Source organism: Petromyzon marinus, unplaced genomic scaffold, assembly GCF_048934315.1.
Source record: "Petromyzon marinus isolate PM22_M1 ecotype Great Lakes invasive population unplaced genomic scaffold, UKy_Petmar_22M1.pri1.0 PM_G_Scaffold_79, whole genome shotgun sequence".
Taxonomy (NCBI): Eukaryota; Metazoa; Chordata; class Hyperoartia; order Petromyzontiformes; family Petromyzontidae; genus Petromyzon; species Petromyzon marinus.
In genome coordinates, this window is record NW_027423034.1 from 817,911 (window position 1) to 840,502 (window position 22,592).

At 48.9% G+C, this 22,592-nt stretch overlaps 1 protein-coding gene across 1 annotated transcript; it reads right to left on the reverse strand.

Moving 5' to 3' along the window:
* Window positions 1-6,303: 6,303 nt before the first annotated feature.
* On the reverse strand, window positions 6,304-20,362 carry LOC142921031 (rho GTPase-activating protein 5-like). Its single transcript, XM_076062919.1, has 5 exons — window positions 20,270-20,362; window positions 14,165-18,011; window positions 13,187-13,297; window positions 8,203-8,361; window positions 6,304-6,723 (listed from the first exon to the last, which is right to left on the reverse strand). The coding sequence occupies exons 2-5, from the start codon at window positions 17,807-17,809 to the stop codon at window positions 6,553-6,555; spliced, it is 4,086 nt and encodes a 1,361-aa protein (XP_075919034.1). The 5' UTR covers window positions 17,810-18,011; window positions 20,270-20,362; the 3' UTR covers window positions 6,304-6,552.
* Between the last annotated feature and the right edge of the window lie 2,230 nt (window positions 20,363-22,592).

Genomic DNA, 22,592 nt, shown 5'->3' on the forward strand with positions numbered 1-22,592 from the left:
GTGTGGTGAGTCTATGGGTCTCTGTGTGGTGAGTCTATGGGTCTCTATGTGGTGAGTCTGTGGGTCTCTGTGTGGTGAGTGGGTCTCTGTGTGGTGAGTCTGTGGGTCTCTGTGTAGTGAGTCTCTAGGTCTGGGTGTGGTGAGTCTATGGGTCTCTGTGTGGTGAGTCTATGGGTCTCTGTGTGGTGAGTCTATGGGTCTCTGTGTGGTGAGTCTCTGGGTCTCTATGTGTGGTGAGTCTATGGCTCTCTGTGTGGTGAGTCTATGGGTCTCTGTGTGGTGAGTCTATGGGTCTCTGTGTGGTGAGTCTGTGGGTCTCTGTGTGGTGAGTCTATGGGTCTCTGTGTGGTGAGTTTGTGGGTCTCTGTGTGGTGAGTCTGTGGGTCTCTGTGTGGTGAGTCTATGGGTCTCTGTGTGGTGAGTCTATGGGTCTCTGTGTGGTGAGTCTATGGGTCTCTATGTGGTGAGTCTGTGGGTCTCTGTGTGGTGAGTGGGTCTCTGTGTGGTGAGTCTGTGGGTCTCTGTGTGGTGAGTCTATGGGTCTCTGTGTGGTGAGTCTCTGGGTCTCTATGTGTGGTGAGTCTATGGGTCTCTGTGTGGTGAGTCTATGGGTCTCTGTGTGGTGAGTCTATGGGTCTTTGTGTGGTGAGTCTGTGGGTCTCTGTGTGGTGAGTCTATGGGTCTCTGTGGTGAGTTTGTGGGTCTCTGTGTGGTGAGTCTGTGGGTCTCTGTGTGGTGAGTCTATGGGTCTCTGTGTGGTGAGTCTATGGGTCTCTGTGTGGTGAGTCTATGGGTCTCTATGTGGTGAGTCTGTGGGTCTCTGTGTGGTGAGTGGGTCTCTGTGTGGTGAGTCTGTGGGTCTCTGTGTGGTGAGTCTGTGGGTCTCTGTGTAGTGAGTCTCTGGATCTGTGTGTGGTGAGTCTGTGGATCTCTGTGTGGTGAGTCTATGGGTCTCTGTGTGGTGATTCTATGGGTCTCTGTGTGGTGAGTCTATGGGTCTCTGTGTGGTGAGTCTATGGGTCTCTGTGTGTGGTGAGTCTGTGGGTCTCTGTGTGTGGTGAGTCTGTGGGTCTCTGTGTGGTGAGTCTATGGGTCTCTGTGTGTGGTGAGTCTATGGGTCTCTGTGTGGTGAGTCTGTGAGTCTCTGTGTGTGGTGAGTCTGTGGGTCTCTGTGTGGTGAGTCTGTGGGTCTCTGTGTAGTGAGTCTCTGGATCTGGGTGTGGTGAATCTGTGGGTCTCTGTGTGGTGAGTCTATGGGTCTCTGTGTGTGGTGAGTCTATGGGTCTCTGTGTGGTGAGTCTATGGGTCTCTGTGTGGTGAGTCTGTGGGTCTCTGTGTGGTGAGTCTATGGGTCTCTGTGTGGTGAGTTTGTGGGTCTCTGTGTGGTGAGTCTGTTGGTCTCTGTGTGGTGAGTCTATGGGTCTCTGTGTGGTGAGTCTATGGGTCTCTGTGTGGTGAGTCTATGGGTCTCTATGTGGTGAGTCTGTGGGTCTCTGTGTTGTGAGTGGGTCTCTGTGTGGTGAGTCTATGGGTCTCTGTGTAGTGAGTCTCTAGGTCTGGGTGTGGTGAGTCTATGGGTCTCTGTGTGGTGAGTCTATGGGTCTCTGTGTGGTGAGTCTGTGGGTCGCTGTGTGGTGAGTCTGTGGGTCTCTGTGTGGTGAGTCTATGGGTCTCTGTGTGGTGAGTCTCTGGGTCTCTATGTGTGGTGAGTCTATGGGTCTCTGTGTGGTGAGTCTATGGGTCTCTGTGTGGTGAGTCTATGGGTCTCTGTGTGGTGAGTCTGTGGGTCTCTGTGTGGTGAGTCTATGGGTCTCTGTGTGGTGAGTTTGTGGGTCTCTGTGTGGTGAGTCTGTGGGTCTCTGTGTGGTGAGTCTATGGGTCTCTGTGTGGTGAGTCTATGGGTCTCTGTGTGGTGAGTCTATGGGTCTCTATGTGGTGAGTCTGTGGGTCTCTGTGTGGTGAGTGGGTCTCTGTGTGGTGAGTCTGTGGGTCTCTGTGTGGTGAGTCTGTGGGTCTCTGTGTAGTGAGTCTCTGGATCTGGGTGTGGTGAGTCTGTGGGTCTCTGTGTGGTGAGTCTATGGGTCTCTGTGTGTGGTGAGTCTATGGGTCTCTGTGTGGTGAGTCTATGGGTCTCTGTGTGGTGAGTCTATGGGTCTCTGTGTGGTGAGTCTATGGGTCTCTGTGTGGTGAGTCTATGAGTCTCTCTCTGTTCTTGTTTGCGTTCAATAAAAGTCAACGAATTGATTTGGAAAACGACGGTCAAGTGTCTCTTTGTATTGAATGTTGCGTTGTGGTTTTTGATGTTTGAAATGAAGGTTTAGCGTGGGAGAGGGGGGAGTGAAAAACATAGAGGGGGGAGAGGGGGGGGAGAGGGGGGAGGAGAGGGAGGGGGGAGGGAGGGGGAAGAGGGGGGAGGGAGGGGGGGGAGAGGAGAGGGGGGAGGGAGGGGGGGAGGAGGCGCCTCGCCCCTCCCCCCCATGTCGGGTGACGTCACCTGCTCATGATTATTAATGGTGGGGCGGGTCCACGTGGAGGCTGTAACCTGTTCATTATTGAGAGGGGGGCTGGTCCATGTGGAGCGACGTCACGGGCGTTAAGGACAGACGTTCCTGGGTGATTAGAGGCGGCATGACTTACTAGACGAGCCATACCAACGTCGCTACGGATTGACGAGTCTGTGAATTCACAGGGGTGCAACAATCGGCAAAACGTTAACAGTCTAAGGTTTCGTTAGGCCAAGGGCGTTCCCTCGACGTGCGCAAATGCATTTCCTTACTTATCAAGCGCTGGCACATCGCAGATTGTCACAACTCGTCAACCTTCGCGCGAACTCGCGAGGGACACGTCGCTTGTTTGCCGTTCGTACACGCCACGCTCCGTTCACAAAGGGGGGTTTTCTAATTAAAATCTTCGTTGGCGGCGGACATGCGAACGTCTCTCTGACGTGAGAAAACCGGAACCCGCTTTGCCGTGCTCGCCGTGTGAAGATGAGGCGCCGCTAGGCGAACGTGGAATCGCCGCCACGCTCCGTCTCATCGCCCCCGTCCGAACAGCTGAGATGCGTGACGGGGGTCAAGTTGTTCGGAGCGAGGAGAAGTCGAGGTTTCGTTTGGAGCTTGAGAGATTGGTGTTCCCGTCCTCCGTGCTTGAATACACAATTCAGTGCCCCCTCGGGCGCCTTCACAAGTTCCTGGAAGGTGCCCGTTCACACGCCACGCGCTTCACTTACCTCTCTCCGTTCCTCAGCAAGCCGCTCGCGTCTCGACGGAGGTAATCCAAGCGGGCTTTTGTAGAAGCGTAAAGTGTGAAGTTTTGAATATAGAATCGTGCAAATTATCGCGAGCATAAGCAACGCCGCCATTTGCAATGTGGGTCGGTAGGTGGGGATTTCCACGCTGCAGATGGTGGTCCAGAGTCTGCGTCGATTACGTGGAGGTGCTGTAGGCCAGGGGTTAACTCGCGTTACCCCTTAGTACTTTGATTTAAAGCTTTCGTGACTGCAGTGATTCATATTCTTGGCTCTTTCGGTAAAGTCACGTTGAAGGGAAACAATAAAATATATATATAAAACAATAAAAATTCTCACGACGTTTCGACCATAACACAAACGGTCATCATCAGGTGTGTTATGGTGTTACGGTCGAAACGTCATGAGAATTTTTATTGCTTTATAATATCCGCAGTACATAAAATATACAATGTACTAAGGGGTATATTCTGAGCTCTTTCGGTAAAGTTACGTTGAAGGGAAACAATAAAATAATAAAATATATATAAAACAATAAAAATTCTCACACCTGATGACGACCGTTTGTGTTATGGTCGAAACGTCGTGAGAATTTTTATTTAACACGTAGGCTTTCGCGAACAATATTATTCATAATAAAGGTTTTTGGGTTAGGTCGACCTAACCCAAAAACCTTTATTATGAATAATTTTTATTGTTTTATATATATTGTATTATTTCCCTTCAACGTGACTTTACCGAAAGAGCTCAGAATAAACCCCTTAGTACATTTTATATTTTATGTACTGCGGATATTATTTACGAGTCAAATGTATCTTTTATTGTCATAGACTATAATAATACGTACTTTTCCCCTGTAAAATTTAAGTCAGCTGGGGGTCATATCAATCTGTCCACATGGAGTGCGAGTGGGGGGAGCTCAAGTCCATTGGTTCTCGATAACAATACAAACACGACTCCTTGTCAAAAAGGTGTCAGTTTTGTTGCCAGATAAAAGGGTAAAAAACCAATGATCATATTTTGCTCCTGGCAAATGAGGTTTCCAATGTTGTGTAAATGCTTCACCCCGAGCTCTCATACTCTGATGGTGGTGCATTGTCTTTGAGTTGTGCGCCTTTTGACGTCATCAGGTCCAACACCAATGTGAGACTGGGCTCTAAGGAAAGCTGTCTCGGGTGTGGACCAATCAATTTCAAGGACAGTGCCACATACATTATCAGAGTTGTTGTTTTGTGTTTGCGTTCCGACCGCAGGTATTGTGGTCAATGTAAACACGACTCCTTGTCAAAAAGGTGTCAGTTTTGTTGCCAGATAAAAGGGTAAAAAAAACAATTATCATATTTTAGCTCCTGGCAAAGGAGGCTCCAATGGTCTTATTGGTTCTACCTCCAGGCTGCCAAGTCACAGAGGATGTTGCCAATGCGGTGCCAACTCTGGATGCCAGAGGGTGTTGCAGTTCGCGGGGGCAAAACATGTGCAGGGTGGATGAGTGGCAGGTGATGAACACGGGCACGAGAGCAGAGGGCCGAGATAGGAGAGCAGCAAGCTGCAGACGCTCACCGATGCAAGGCGACGCGAGTGTCAGAACCAACTATTTGATGCACGCCAACGACACGCTCACGTCACACTGAGGCTGATCGAGTGAACAAAAACTGTAAATTGGAGGCAGAAAAAGCAACGACACAAACGAGTAAGGTAAATGAAAGAAGACGAAAACTTTATTTTCGAATCAAATCGCGGTCCTCTACATTTGGAAAACGGATCGATTCACTGCGAGGAATGAATCGGGACTCAAAAATGTAGCCACTGTGTGCAACACAAGAGGATTTTTTAACATCCACAGGTTAGAGAAATCATCGGTAAATTAACACGTTATATCAGGACTAATGCTTCTTGTTTGACATAAGTGTCTTCTAGTGCTGCATAAATAATACTGTGTAGGAACCTCCTGGTTATTACACCACCAGCCCACAGGGGATTATTGTTGTGTCAGTCCGTCGTGCATCCACAAATGGGAGGGATGGGACTGGGTGGGGAGGGGAGGGTGGGGAGGGGCTGGGTGGGGAGGGGCTGGGTGGGGAGGGGCTGGGTGGGTAGGGGATGGGTGGGGAGGGGAGGGTGAGGAGGGGAGGGTGGGGAGGGGCTGGGTGGGGAGGGGCTGGTCACCCCGTGGTGTCCTTATAAACTCAACGTTTCACCTACTCACCCCGGCTTGTGCCTGCCCTCACAGTCGTGCATATTGTGCTGAATACACCACGTGGTGCTGAATACACCACGTGGTGCTGAACACACCACGTGGTGGTGCCGCCGTTGTTGACCCTGGCCATTGACCGAGCAACCCAACACGTTCCTACTAGCTCCCTCCCTCCGCAGGAGAATGTTGTAACAGAGAGCGTCCAATGGCACTTGGAGCGTGACGAGACATTGCTCAGCACGAGCCCGATGAGCTGTGTAGACGTGCCAGCCGCAATGCAATCTGCTGCAGCTGTGGACCAATTTGGTTGAACCACAACGATACATCACAAAGCTTCCAAATTGACTTACGGCCGGCGACTTGGCTGAGGCGAGTGAGACGTGGGAAACCGTGCGCGGCACTCGGCACGTGGGGGCGCAGTTAAAAGTGAACACGTGAATGACATTAACAAAACAACTTATTTGGTTCTTTCGGTAAAGTCACCACGTAGAATGAGATTAAAATAATAAATTGATAAAATAAAATAAAATTCTCACGACGTTTCGGCCACAACACGAGCGGCCTTCATCAGGTGAAGGGACGAGACTGTCTGGAGGACAGCGCTGGAGCGAACACAGCCAAGCTCAGACCGCGACCTTTAAGCTGTGTGAGAAGAAACAGAGGGCCTTGACAAAGGAATTAGCATTGGATGTGTATGCTTTGACTTTAACATAGCCATTTCTGTGACCAGTCACAAGCTAATCACTCAGCTATTTCAATCCTAAATTCAATGCTAATTCCTTTGTCAAGGCGCTCTGTTTCTTCTCACACAGCTTAAAGGTCGCGGTCTGAGCTTGGCTGTGTTCGCTCCAGCGCTGTCCTCCAGACAGTCTCGTCCCTTCACCTGATGAAGGCCGCTTGTGTCGGGGCCAAAACGTCGTGAGAATTTTATTGTTATTTTATTTTATAAATTTATTATTTTATTCTCATTCTACGTGGTGACTTTACCGAAAGAACCAAAGAAGATGAATCCTTGCAGTCACGAAAGCTTTAAGTCGAAAATTAACAAAACAACTGGCACAGACGCGGCACACACCAACTACAACAACGACAACAACAAAACAATCGGCATTCACACCTGTGCATTCCCCCAGTTCGGCGTGGACCGGGGGGGTATCACCGAGGGCAACGCCGAGTGGACCGCCCGTGTCAGAGGAGGCGTGGAGGCGGCGGCGGCGTCGTCGGCGGCGCCCTCCGGGCGAAAGGTTTCCCCGGAGAAACGGCCGCCGGGCCGAACTCGAAGCTGCAACGAGGAGAACGATAAAACCCACCAATCGCTGTGAGAATTTCGATTTAAAGCTTTCGTGACTGCAAGGATTCATCTTCTTTTGTTCTTTCGGTAAAGTCACCACGTAGAATGATAATAAAATAATAAAATAAAACAATAAAATTATCGCGACGTTTCAGCCACAACACAAGTGGCCTTCTTCAGGTGAAGGGAACAGACCTGACAAAGCCTCAACTTTAGCACCACGGATAGCAACGAGCTATGAACTCGTCCGTCTGAACGGGGCTCGTAGCTATCCATGGTGCTGAAGTTGAGGCTCTGTCGTCCCGACAGGTCCGTTCCTTTCACATGAAGAAGGCCACTTGTGTTGTGGCCGAAACGTCGTGAGAATTTTATTGTGTTATTTTATTTTATTAATTTATTATTTTATTCTCATTCTACGAGGTGACTTTACCAAAAGAACCAAAGAAGACGCCGTGAGAGCCGCGAGGCTCGCGATACTTTTGGTGGCCTTGTTTTAAGATTGATTTTTGACTTTCTGCCAGGGTGACGATCTCTGAATTAATTTAAGACCGGCTGCATTTGAAAAAACGCGAATATGTCGCGATCGGCCGTGTTCTAAATGGTCTCCCCTCCCACGGCTAACCGATCCTTCATAATCCTGCAATGCCAGAACTGCGCTCCTGCGCATGAGATCATCTCCATCTGGCTCCACGGTCACTGCTAAAGGGGAGCGTTTTCTCCTTTGGGTGCCATTCCATCAATCAAGTCTTGTGCGAATGCTATCATCCTACGTCATCCTGGCCAAGAGCCCCTCTTGCTTTGAAGTCAACAAGATGCCACTTTATTTATCCCAAGCTCCAACAGCTTCATCTTGACCCGCGCTGGTTCCGTCAACCCAACCGAGAACGGCTCAAAGCTCGGTGGGAGGGGGTCACCTCCGCTCGTCGCCGCGACCTCTCACCCCGCTGATGAAGGCCGCTTGTATTATGGCCGAAACGTCGTGAGAATTTTTATTGTGTTATTTTATTTTATCAATTTATTATTTTATTCTCATTCTACGTGGTGGTGACTTTACCGAAATAACCAAAGAAGATGAATCCTTGCAGTCACGAAAGCTTTAAATCGAAATTTAATCGCCTCTACGGGGAGGGATTCCACACAACCTTAAGATCATTCAACAGACTCCGGGATAAGAAGGCTCAACTAATCGAGTCTCTCACCTTTCTGAAGAGATGCCGCGACTCTAAGAGCTTAAAGGTCGCGATCTGAGCGTGGCTGTGTTCGCTCCAGCGCTGTCCTCCAGACAGTCTCGTCCCTTCACCTGATGAAGGCCGCTTGTGTTGTGGCCGAAACGTCGTGAGAATTTTTATTGTGTTATTTTAATTTATCAATTTATAATTTTATTCTCATTCTACGTGGTGGTGACTTTACCGTAAGAACCAAAGAAGATGAATCCTCGCAGTCACGAAAGCTTCAAATCGAAACTCTCACCCCGGGTCGAGCTCCCCGGGCGTGCGGCCACCGGGGCCGTGGCACGCCGGCCGGAGCGCGATGAGCCGCTGGTTCACGAGCGCCGGGGGGGTCGACGCCCCCGGCGACGTCGGTCAGCCGATCCGGGTCGCCGGTCGTGTCGTAGGCTTGGACAAACTCCTGTGGGGGGGGGGGGGGGGGGCGGGCAGCGAGGAGGTGCAGACAAATATTCTTCGGGTCTTTCGGTAAAGTCGACGCTGGTAGAACGATAAAATGATAACATAAATTAAGTGAACAAAAAAAATATGATAATTGGTTTTTTACCCTTTTATCTGGCAACAAAACTGACACCTTTTTTACGAGGAATCATGTTTACATTGACCACAATACCTACGGTCAGAACGCAAGATAAAAGGTGTTGTATATGAGCCTTTTCCAAAATTGATATTAACAATAATATTTGCGTTATATATATTTTTTTAACAAACAAAAAAAATAATCAATAAAACCCGTAAGCCAGGCACACGAAAAACCAGATGTCGATCATAAACAGAGCATTAAAAAAATAAAGAAATAATAAAACTCTCGAGGCGAGGATGTTAGCAGCTATCTGCGAAGATCTCCAGATGAACAAGAGTTTGATATGCCCTAAGGGAGGTCACGCAGAGGGAAGCCCTCCGCAAGCCGGAAACGAGGACGCCCACGGGTTAAACCATATATTTTTTTTCCTTTGTCATTAAAACAACGGTTCAAATTTTAAATGCAATAACAAGAATGAGCTAAAGTTAGCGGTCCTCGCGCTCACTCCAATCAAGACGAGGCCACCAGATACATCAGTGAATTATTATCCAATAATTAATTCGCTATCAAATGATTTTCACCTTTAATACTTTTACTGTTAAAACAAAGCTTGGAGACAAAATACCGAGTCACATCAAAGGTTATCGAGAAGGAATGAGGCGAACGGGCAAACTTACGAAAGAGTTTAAACAATATCCCAAGCAACCCCGACCACTTTTGTCTCTCTCACAGTGCGGAGAAGCAGGAATTACACCTTATCACAAGGGGCCATCTGGAAAAGCCAGCCGGGTTTGATGAGGAGACACACCCCACCCCACACACGGCAACCAGGCAAACAAGTTTTAAAGAAAATTGCAATATAACATTAATAATAACGTGTTAACCTTAAACGATATTCCATTATAGAACCTTACAGAACCAAGGGATATGGATTCCAACATTCTGGAAACGGACCTCTTAAACTCAGGATGAAAATTATTTTTCTTTCTAATAACTCTATCATATCAATGCGAACCTCGGTAACCCGAGAGGGGTGTCGGGAGGACGTAGTTACAAACACGAGTCTTGGCGAACATGGGACCACCTGGTATTTGAGAAATATAAAGTCCAAAGTATAAAGAGATAGGTACTCCCGACCACCTTTGTCTCTCCCGAAGAGCGCGAGAGAGGAATTTCACGCCAGGGCAAACAGATCGTTATCGCAGGAGCCATCTGTACACACACACGAACTCACACACACAGATCCCACCCCCCCCCCCCCCTTTTCCACTGCGCAGAGAGAATTGTCTTTGAATATAACGGTCAGCCGCATTTTCAAAAGTCAGTGAAGTTAAGTCAAGAGTCAAGACAGATCAGCGAGTCAAGACGTCCACAGGACGAGCAGTCGCATGGAGCGGCTGGCTCCGAGCCTCGCTGAGTAGCGAGGATCGCATGAGTCGCGATGTATCAACAAAAGTGAGTCATACAGCAGTGGAGGAAACCTGCTGTCAGCGAACCAGCACGGGCGCGTTCGCACACTTCAACAGAGAGAGCACGTGCGACTCAACTCACTCAGCAGAAGAAAAACTTGACCTGTCGCCCGCGAGCGCAGCGTCAGATACTACAGCAGCGGAAAGAGCGCGCACCGGCGCAGCTCATCCAGCAGTGGAGGAAACTGCTGTCAGCGAATCAGCACGGGCGCGTTCGCGCATCTTCAAGGAGAAAGAGCGCGGCCAGCAACGCCAAGCAAGAGCGTGCAGCAGCTCGGCCAGCAGTGGAGAGAAACTGCTATCAGCGAACCAGCACGGGCGCGTTCGCGCATCTTCAAGGAGAGGGAGCGCGCGCCACCAGCGTGCCATCAGCACCAGCATCAGCACCAGCGCGTGCCAACAGCGCGCCACCAGCGTGCCACCAGCACCAGCGCGTGCCAACAGCGTGCCACCAGCGTGCTACAGCGCGCAACTTCGCGTCACCAGGGCTGAGGGGGAAGCGGGCCCGCACTCAACACCCATCGGCGCGACGACGGCGAGCGTCGTGCTGACTCATCCAGCCAGCGGTGGACAGAAACTGGCAGTCGTTCGTATGCCCCTCCCCCACACTCCCTCCTCACTCCCCCACCGCTACACAACGAACAAACATTTTTTTGACAAGGAAATCAACCTAGGCGTTTGCTCAACGCAAGAAATCAACAACCCTCCCATTAAACATACAAGACTCATGATAACTGCGTCAACTATTAGCTTATAACGAAAAACATCGCCACCCATTGAGCTACGTTGATGAGGCAATCAGAATTATTTCAGTCGAACGCTTTAATTGCATAATCGTTGATGAATCAATGAACGAACATCGCCGTGGTACTGTGCTGACGATTTCAAGCATAATAATTTCGCATATCAGAATGTGTTAAGGATTGGATACGAATCAAAGACCGAGTGCCGTGTTGTGTAATCATTCAAGAATACGAGTTTGCATATTATAAGGTTAAGGTTTTGATAGAATAGTTCGCTTGTTTTTAATCTCTCTCTCAACAACCGATCGATTGCGTTACGCGTCGGGAATTAACCACAGGTGCCGCTATCGAGGTGAAACAACGCAATCGTGATGGTATCATGTTAACGCTGTGTTGAAATTCCAACATCCCGAGATTGAGTTTTCATATTATCCAAAAATTTAAGTTAGCTAGAAAATAAAATTGATCAAAGCAGAAGGTTTGTGTGTGATTCTTCCTGAAATTCTGCATAATATTGTTCTGCGTATGAGATCTGAATCCTGGGGACCTATCATAAGCACACTATCACCACACATAATCCATAACACACATAATTCATAATGTTCAATCGAGAGTAATCGTATCCTTATCGATAATACGGAATTAAAGAGCAGAGTCGAATCGACTCTCTCTCTCATTCACGCTCACAACGCCTGCGTCACTGCATACGATTAATTGCGTTATTCCAATTCATAACACAATCCTCGTCACCGAGGCTCGACCTGATAATTCATAACGACCTGCATTATCATAACCACGCCCACTCGCATAAATTAATATGATTATCTCTCGAATCAGCATAATTTATGTGCATAATTACACTGATTAACATAATTTCGGAAAAATTATGCAAATCTCAAATTTCATTTAATTTTAATTATTTTCAGCAATTTTCATAACACCTATATATACAACAAAGGGTAAAAAAACAATTATCATATTTTGTTACTGGCAAATGAGGTTTCCAACGGTGTAAAAAAATATATCGCCACATTTCGATCGCAACGCGAGCAAGCAAATCGTCGTCAGGATAAGAGGAGTGGGGGGAATCTGCCGTGCCGCTGTGCTTGGGGATTGCTGCGTTGCATTAAGCGGCGAGCTCAAAATCATTCGCCCACGAAAGCCTCTTTCTTCTTCATGTATGTCTCTGTGCTTGGGAAGTCGGTGGCAATATCCCAGCCGTGTCCATGTGGCGTTCCACGCCATCGTCAAATACCACATACACACCATTCAACTTCCACGTCAACTGCCTCAGACGCAAGCATCGCGTTGTTGTTTATTAAAGTAGATTCCGCTTACAACATTGGGCCATATTGTTAGCTCTTTCGGTAAAGTCACGTTGAAGGGAAACAATAAAATAATAAAATATATATAAAACAATCTTTTATTGTTATTATTGATGGAACCAGTGCAGATCAAGATGTTTATTGTTTCCCTTCAACGTGACTTTACCGAAAGAGCTAAGAATATGAATTACTGCAGTCACGAAAGCTTTAAATCAAAATTCAACATTGGGCCAATTGAGATGATTTTTTTTTTCACTTGAAAGGAAACCGCAATGCCCGGAGAAAGCCCCGACGCACAAGGGGAGAATCCTTAATCGCTAAACTTGTTAACCTACTTGCTGTACCGCCTCCAAATGGCACATCGCTTTCCATGTGGTGCACTAGAAACTCGGAGCAGAATTTCTTTAATACAATATTTTAATGTATTCAGAGTTGGCGATCTACAATAAAAAAAATTACTCTTAAAAACATGTTATGTTACTTGCACTGTTAAAAATAGTTGTCGTTAATTCCCCCATTCGAACCAGCACTGAGCAGCTCTCTGTCTCGGTAAACAATGGAGGTGGAATAATTTAATAACGTAGTTTTAATGTCATCAGGCCTGGAAGGGACGATGTTCTAAATAAATGTACAACCTTCTCATTGCGAGTCAAGAGCGAATAACCGCAGCGATACCCAAAAGATCACTGCACCAGGATCTGTGGCTTTCTCCATTTGCCAACGCCAGGCAGATCACACTGCCCTTAGACAAAGCGTGAGGTTGCCTTGTTACGCCTCTTGAGCAGTGTGTGCGCGCCTATGTGGGGTAGCTGCTGGCGCAGCGGGTTATCGCACTCTGCTACGAACCCGGCGACCCGAGTTCAATTCCCACTCGTGAGCAAAAAACCTTGGCGGATATCTGACGGGTCTTGAAGTCGACTCAGCCTCAAAGAAGTGCCCGCTACAATGTGTAAACATCACCACTGGGGTGACATTGAAGGAGGCCCGGGCGTGTCGCTGGCCCACCCACCCCCTCACGTGCCATGCCAGGCCTTCATTAGGCGGTCGTGAGCACCGCTTGCCCCAAACGTCTATTGTGGCTATATGGGGGATCTTAGCAATGCATATGTGCCAACGCCTGCCTCCGTTGGGATGGGGGTGGGTGGGGGGTTGTGGTGCGTTTCATCACCTCCGTGTCGGCGAACTCGCAGTACTGCAGGTTGGCGGAATGGGAGAGGGTGCGCACACATGCGCACGTGTCGCCGGTCGAGTCCTCGCGCACGCAGTCTGGGAAGCGGTGCTGGGAATGGAACCGTGCAACATTACCGCGAGATGAACGCCTGCGACTGCCAAGATAGTGCAAAATACGTCTCCCCCTGCCTCGTAGCCTCACATCCATTCATTCTCTAAAGGGAGGTCTGATGACCAAATAGTTCAAGGTTAAGAGGTACGGCACCTTATAATGTTTACTTCCTCGTGCTAGACCTCGCAGCTGTCGCGCGGCGAGCACGTGGTGCGCGTTCATTTTCATTGAATCGGCAAATCATTCAATAAATTAATTGTTAAACCACGTTTACAAAAATGTATATTGATCGCCTTCAAAATGACACCCCACATGAATTTAATCATTTTTAAGTTTTTGTGCCAGTTAAAAGGGTAAAACCTATTACTATATCTTGTTACTGGCAAAGGAGGTCTCATAATGTAATTGCTCACCCCGAGCCCTCAATACTCTGATAGTGCGCTGTTTTTGAGTTGTACGCCTTTTGGCGTCTTCTGGTCCAACACCAGTGGAGACTAGGCTCTAAGAAAAGCCGTCTCGGGTGTGGACCAATCAAATTCAAGGACAGTGCCAATATTATTATCAGAGTTGTCTCTTTTGTTTGCATTTTGACTGCTTGTGTTGTGGTTATTGCAAACATGATGCCTTGAATAAAGGTGTCAGTTTTTGTGCCTGTTAAAAGGGTAAAACCTATTACTACATTTTTAAGTTGTCCAATTTGTGAAAATGCCCACCACAACACTGCCTTGCGTTTGCCGTAACTAGACAAGGCGACATTTTTTCACAAGTAAATACGTCATGGGCATGAGCCCTAAAACGTACGGCGTGTGGCTGGGAGAAAGAAAATCTCACGAGGGACAACAACAACAACATCGCACCACTCACTTCAGCCTCGCCTCCCCTTTCGTCCTGTGCACCTTTCTCTCTTCTCGTTCCGCCGCCGTCGCCGCCGGATACTTCGTCATGGAACTGCGCGGCGGGGTTGTCAAGGCCCGGACGGTCGCGCTCCGAGGGCGACAGAAGCGGCTCGGAGTCGCCGGCATCGGAGGGGCGTGCGGCGTGACGCCGGATTGCGTCTGCGGGGTCCGCCTGCTTTCTCCTGGACTTGAACCCGCACGGGCGGTTTCTCCTCGCCTGCCGCCGGTCTCTCGGCCTCCGCTCAAGCGGGCCGCCGCCGTCGGCACCGTCTCCGTTCGGCCCCGCCGCTTTGGCACGATCCAACGGCTTCGCCATCGACTGCATCTCGCCACCCTGCACTGGCGGAAGCTTGGTTGACTCCGAGTCCGCCGGTGACGTCACGGGAGCTTTCGGAGGGCCCTGAGGTCTCACGGGTGCCTTGCGGACGCTGCCGTTTATCTTCTCGAGAAGTTTGGGCTCCGATTTGTTTACCTGCGGCCTCTCCATAACGGGTTTGGGTTTCGGAGGAGGGAGCGACTTCTTGCGTGTCCTCTCGATGTCTTGGCTCGTTATGTTGGCGCACGTGAGTGGATTCATATTCCCCCCCGCATCCGTGGATTTTACACGGGGCGTGGTGCTTGGAATAAGCTGAGCTTCATCGCTCGTTGTGCCATACCGAGGCTGGCCCTCGTCATCGTCGCTCTCGGGTGGCGATGTCAATGACGGCAATGACACCTGCCGCGGCGTTTCGTTGCGCGATTCCAAAGTGCGGCCACTCTTGTAGTCGTCTTCAACCACAGCCTTCGTCTCCAAAACTTTGGTGAAAAACGTCTTCAGATATTCCTTCTGTCGGTGAAAATGCGGCTGTGCGGGTGCGGCAATGGACTCAGCTCCGATCTCATTCGCAATACGGCTGCCCTTGGGGAAAAGCTCTCTTGCCAGCGCATTTTCCAGAAACTCTGCGGAGCTGTCAGTGATGGCCACGAGCAGAACTGGAATGGCCTCTGTTACGTCGGAGAGGAATGCTCGAAGCATTGCAAAGGAAGCTTTTCTTTTGGCAGAATACACCAAAACGTAGCCATGGGTGAGCTCTTCTCGCTTCAGCATTGCTGCGTGGTAAGAGATGACGGTAACCTTGATCCTTCTGCTCTGCATTCCCACAGACATTTCTAGATTCATGCAGTCGTTGCCAGCAGGATGCCCACTGCTGCAGAATTCCATAAAGGGCGTTAGGACCGTGCCAATGTTGAAAGGGTCTCCACACATCAGACACATGGTGATGTTCACGTCGGGCGCGCCAGACTCTGGGCTGCTGAATTGGTCGGGCAGAAGGGTCGTGTTCTGGCAAGCATTTACGATCTGACTCAGGGCACATTTGATCTGTGTTTCATGGAATTGTTTTGGAGATGACATCTCAGAAGAGCAATCGATAAAAGAGACTTGTAGCTTGTCGGCCGCATGCTGGGCTTGCTGTCGTAGCAAAGGCAGCTTTCTGTCTGTAACGTCCTTCTGATTTGCCAGCATCAAAGCAACAGGAATGCAGCTCGAGAGGCCATCCTTCTTTATGAAGGACGCACAAGAATTCACTCTTCCTAGGCTGTCCACGATGTAATTTAACGATTTCAATGAGTTGAAAGCACACAGACATCCGCTGGGCTGAGAAACGTTACTCTGCATGATGTTTGCAAAGCCCGTCACATCTCCATCCATTGCTTTCAGTTCCAACTCATAAACCTTCCCATTCACCGTAAACTCATTTCCGGCCGATTGCTGTTTGATTTCGCTGCAAAGTTTGCTTGCGAGGCCATCTCTACCGAATATTATGACATCAAATGCATCCGCACTGTCAAAATTGATTAAAGATTCCGAACGTTTGCTTACCAATTTGGGAATAGCACTTGAGAGAAGCAGCGGAATTTGCAGGTCAGTGCACTTATCTTTACTGAAGCAAGACTCCCTGGTTGGGTGACGAACAGAGAACACGTGTTTCAGGATCAGCGCATCTCTCAAGGCAGGCGCCCACTTGAGCGCCTCGTGGCGACCGTCACGTTCCAGGTCCTGGTGAATCTCCGCTATCTCGTCGCGGTCAAACGCTTCGTTTCTGTCCACGCCGGCGAACGTTTCCGAGCGCTCGAGGAGCAGCTCCTGGTATTCGTCTTTCGCTTCATCCGTCATCTTGCCTCGGCACTCTCGGTAGATTGAAACGCGCCCTCGCCCGCACGGCGTCCGCGAGCCCTCCTCGTCGATGAGGAACGACCGTGCGTCATCCCACGGCCTCCCTGGCAACACCTCGCCAGAATTCTCCAACGTGTCGCGAAGGGCTCCCTTCATTTCCTCCTTCTTCCTCAGCACCTGCAATTTCCGCACGTGGGCTTGGAAATGCGAAGGGCCGAACTCTCGCAAAAACGCAACGGGGACACGCCCGTCGGCGACGGCGTTGACGCGACCGCTGTCGGTCCAAACCCCATCGGACAGCTCGACAAACCACAATCCAAACTCTGGTTTCTTCCGCAAGAGCAGCAAAGCCTCGTTCCAGCTGAGGGATTCAATGTCCGTGATGTCAGGGACCAATGAGTCAAAAGCGTCGGGCAGAGAGCTGATGTATTGTGCCACCTTTCCTTCGATATGTGCAGCCTTCAAACGCGTGATGTGTTCTCGAAAGTAACTTTCAGCCCTGTTAGCACCCAGCAAGTCCACAAGCTGGACATACTCCGGGCAGCCATCCAGTTGCTTGCCGGTCACCTGCCAGGTCACGCGGTAGTCTGTGACAATTTTTGTCAACCGAGAATTATAATCCTTAATGGCACTTTGGTGGTGTTCCTTGACTTGCTTGGCGGCCTTCTCAAACGGCACCAACTTTGGCTTTCCTTTCGGCTTGTCAATCATCTGCGCAAGGGTCAGAAATGCTGCCGACACATTCACATTGTCACTTGCTGACGTCTCGACTATCGGCAGGCGAACTTTTTTCCCAGAGGCAAACGCTCGAAGTTCCTTCAGGTGCTGCTCATCCAACACGTCACACTTTGTGGCAACCAACAAAATGGGCTTCTTTAATTTCACAAGTTGCGACACCAACTCCTCCAGAAACCTCAACTGATCTCGCAGCGTTCTCTGCGCGGAAACGCTGACATCGAAGCACACCAAGAAGCCGTCAATGTGCAGCTTACCGTCGGGCATTGGATACTGCTCAAAATCTTGCTCGACTCCCAGTTGGTCAGTGCAAATGTACATGAGCTTTTCGGCCGAGGCGAGCCTGGTGGCGGCCGCGCGTTTGACGTAATGCCGGGAGTCGGAGCTCCTGTGTGGCTGGAAAGTGGCGTCGTCAACAAATTCGGTTTGTTCGACAACGTTGAAGGCGTACTCTCGTCCCCCGTCAGCGGTGCGCGTTGCCCCGCCCCAGTAAAGGTAGTGGTCGTTATTCACGACCCGACCGCCGAAATCAACTTGGCTCAGTATCGAAGTGTGTTCCGTGTGATAGTCGTCTGCTCTTGGCCTTGAGAACCTGTTGCTGAGGCACGACTTGCCTACTCCACAGCTTCCCTTCTCCTTCTCGGTCCCGGAAAGACCGACGACACTGATATTGTAGGTCCGCGTTTCCTTGCTGCCTTGACATCGCCGCGGTGCATGTGACATCGCACCGCTATTGCACGAGAACAAGGGCAGTTACGGTTCCGTGCGACACGTCGTGATGATTACTTTGGCTCTTTCGTTGCACTTGCAAACCAATATTTTCCCACGTGACTGGCGGTAATAGAAATTACTTGAACAAAAAAAATGTTCACCGACAACGAGGTCCTTTAAATGTTTTTTTTTTTTTCCAGATGAACAATTGTTTCTGAAAGACACAAAAAAACCACAGAGGACATTTAAAATATTTTTAAAAAAGAACGTTCCGCTTGCATTGAGAGATTAGTTATTTAACGCGGTGAAATTTAATGGAAATTAAACACGATTGTCACAATGATTATGTGACGGCAATGTTTAAAATACACCGATGATGTGCCGAGGTGAGCCCAGGAAAAATAAAACGTTGTTCTCAAACAAGCACATGTAAATCTGTGAGTACAGGCAGGGAGATGTCTGATCGCCTCATACCGGCACCAATAAATTCCCAGTTGGGACATCACAGTTGACGCTCTAACGGTAGACGTCACTACAAGACGTCAAACAAGCCTTTAGCAGGATTACAATGGTTTGATTTAAAGCTTTCGTGACTGCAGTAATTCATATTCTTAGCTCTTTCGGTAAAGGCACGTTGAAGGGAAACAATAAAATAATAAAATATATATAAAACAATAAAAATTATCACACCTGATGACGACCGTTTGTGTTATGGTCGAAACGTCGTGATAATTTTTATTGTTTTGTATATATTTTATTATTTTATTGTTTCCCTTCAACGTGACTTTACCGAAAGAGCTAAGAATAAGGATCACAATGGTTTTGTAACGTGGAACCGCACGTGAGGTAAATCGTACATCAGGATTTTAACAGAACTTTATTTTAAAACGCGCGCGCGTGTGCTAAGCCACGTGGCCTTCGTGCTAAGCCACGTGACCTTCGTGCTAAGCCACGTGACCTTCGTGCTAAGCCACGTGACCTTCGTGCTAAGCCACGTGACCTTCGTGCTGAGCCACGTGACCTTCGTGCTAAGCCACGTGGCCTTCGTGCTAAGCCACGTGACCTTCGTGCTAAGCCACGTGACCTTCGGTGGGCAGGGCTGCCTGGGAAATTAGCGGTGATGTTATTTGGGGTGGTACGGCACAAACGAACGCTCACCAAACAAAAAATATAACGAAATAAAATAAAAAAGGCCAAACATGTTTAGAACAAACCACCCCACCCCACCCTGCCTATCAGAGTTTCCCTGAAGAAGAAGAAACCGCTGTGGATACGTCTAAGAAGCTTGCGTTCTGCACATCGGCACAAATGCTGGCGTTATGTGGCAAGGCCCCTATCGCTGTCTGTGGGCTGACTTGCGTGTCGCTCTCTGCGTTGTTGACAGACAAGGACCCCTTGCTCACGCACGGTCAAGTTAAACAAATTCAATACGTGTCCAATGCAAAACATTTGGTGGATTATGAGCCGGGAAATCGCCTTTTGGTCAAACCTAAAGCACGGTAGAACAATGGTCCCACGATCAACGTCCTCATTGAGAAAAAAACACGAGTCAAAATGTATCACTTTAAAACAAGCTGCACTGGTCAAGTTTGTAAACAGTTGTCTTGGCAAATTTATTTAATTATTAACTTATTAATTAACTTAACCCCCCTCCTCCCTCGCGTGTGACCCTCACGTGACCCCCCCCCTCACGTGACCCCCCCTCCCCCCGCAGCCGGGGGTTGAGCAGACCTGGCGAGTAAACTCAACACGCAGCAGTAGCACCAGCAGTAGACACAACACGCAGCAGTAGACACAACACGCAGCAGTAGACACAACACGTAGTAGTAGACACAACACACAGCAGCAGCAGTAGACACAACACGTAGCAGTAGCAGCAGCAGTAGACACAACACGCAGCAGTAGACACAACACGCAGCAGTAGCAGCAGCAGTAGACACAACACACAGCAGCAGTAGACACAACACGCAGTAGCAGCAGCAGTAGACTCAACACGCAGCAGCAGCAGCAGTAGACACAACACGCAGCAGTAGACACAACACACAGCAGTAGACACAACACGCAGCAGTAGACACAACACGCAGCAGTAGCAGCAGCAGTAGACACAACACGCAGCAGTAGACACAACACGCAGCAGCAGCAGCAGTAGACACAACACGCAGCAGCAGCAGTAGACACAACACGCAGCAGTAGACACAACACGCAGCAGCAGCAGCAGTAGACACAACACGCAGCAGCAGCAGTAGACACAACACGCAGCAGTAGACACAACACGCAGCAGTAGCAGCAGTAGACTCAACACGCAGCAGCAGCAGCAGCAGTAGACACAACACGCAGCAGCAGTAGACACAACACGCAGCAGTAGACTCAACACGCAGCAGTAGCAGCAGCAGTAGACACAACACGCAGCAGTAGACACAACACGCAGCAGCAGGAGCAGGAGGAGCAGGAGCAGCAGCAGGAGGAGGTCACCTCAAGTGAATGTTTGACCACGAGGAGGCTGCTGCTGCTGTTTGTGAGGCGCGCGGTCACCGCCGCTAGGCCGAGATTTCTTCGCGCTGCACTTCCGGGTTGGCCCCGTTGGATCCCCGCCCACGATGGGCGCCGCGATTGGTCAGAATTCCCGACCCTCTTCGTCACCGTGGTGACGCGGCCCGTGTCACGTGGTTAAGGTTCATGAACTCTGCCGTTAGTGACGTTGATGAATTTTGTGGTTCCACCTTCAAGATATTTACATCACACTTTGTGTTTATTTGTTTAAATGTCTTCCCTGGCCGTGCAAATAATCAGAAAAACCATTATTAAGTTGTATGTTTTGTAAATTTCGTCCAATTATCGTGTTCAATTGTTCATTTTTCACCTCTATTAATGAGGTGACACACAGTATACACAGTGTACACACACAGTGTATACACACAGTATACACACAGTACACACACACACAGTACACACAGTGTACACACACACAGTGTATATACACGGTGTACACACACACAGTGTATACACACAGTACAAACAGCGTACACACACAGTGTACACACACACAGTACACACAGTGTACACACACACAGTGTATATACACGGTGTACAAACAAAGTGTACACACACAGTATATACACAGTATACACATAGTACACACACACACAGTGTACACACACTGTACACACACAGTGTACACACACAAAGTACACACACACAGTGTACACACACACAGTGTACACACACACAGTACACACACAGTATATACACAGCGTACACACACACAGTACACACAGTGTACACACACACAATACACAGTGTACACACACAGTGTATATACACGGTGTACACACACACAGTGTATACACACAGTATACACACAGTACACACAGCGTACACACACACAGTACACACACACAGTGTACACACACACAGTGTACACACACACAGTACACACAGTGTACACACACACAGTGTATATACACGGTGTACACACACACAGTGTACACACACAGTATATACACACACAGTACACACACAGTGTACACACACTGTACACACACAGTGTACACACACAAAGTACACACACACAGTGTACACACACACAGTGTACACACACACAGTACACACACAGTATATACACAGTGTACACACACACAGTACACAGTGTACACACACACAGTGTACGCACACACAGTACACACACAGTGTACACACACACAGTATACACACACAGTATACACACACACAGTGTACACACAGACACACAGTACACACACAGTGTACACACACACACACAGTGTACACACAGTAGACACAGTGTACACACACAGTATAGACACACACAGTACACACACAGTGCACACACAGTATACACACAGTGTACACACACACACAGTGTACACACACACACAGTACACACACACAGTACACACACAGTGTACACACACAGTATACACACACAGTGTACACACACACAGTGTACACTCAGACAGTGTACACACACAGTGCACACACAGTGTACACACACACAGTACACACACACAGTACACACACACAGTATACACACAGTATACACACACAGTGTACACACACACAGTATACACACAGTGTACACACACAGTACACACACAGTGTACACACACAGTATACACACACAGGGTACACACATAGTGTACACACACACAGTACACACACACAGTGTACACACACACACAGTGTACACACACACAGTATACACACACAGTGCACACACACAGTGTACACACACAGTGTACACTCACAGTGTACACACACAGTACACACACACAGTGTACACACACAGTACACACACAGTATACACAGTATATAGACAGTGTACACACACACAGTATACACGCACAGTACACACACACAGTACACACACAGTATACACACACAGTATACACACAGTGTACACACACACAGTATACACACACAGCACACACACACAGTGTACACACACAGTATACACACAGGGTACACACATAGTGTACACACACACAGTACACACACCCAGTGTACACACACACACAGTGTACACACACACAGTATACACACACAGTATACACACACACAGTGCACACACACACACAGTGTAGACACAGTGTACACACACACACACACAGTGACACACACAGTGTACACACAGTGACACAGTGTACACACACAGTGTAGATACACAGTGTACACACACACACAGTGACACACACAGTGACACAGTGACACAACAACAACCGCCATTCGCCACTAAGTGGCGGTGAAGTCACCACGACGCTTGTGCCAGGCACAGTGACAC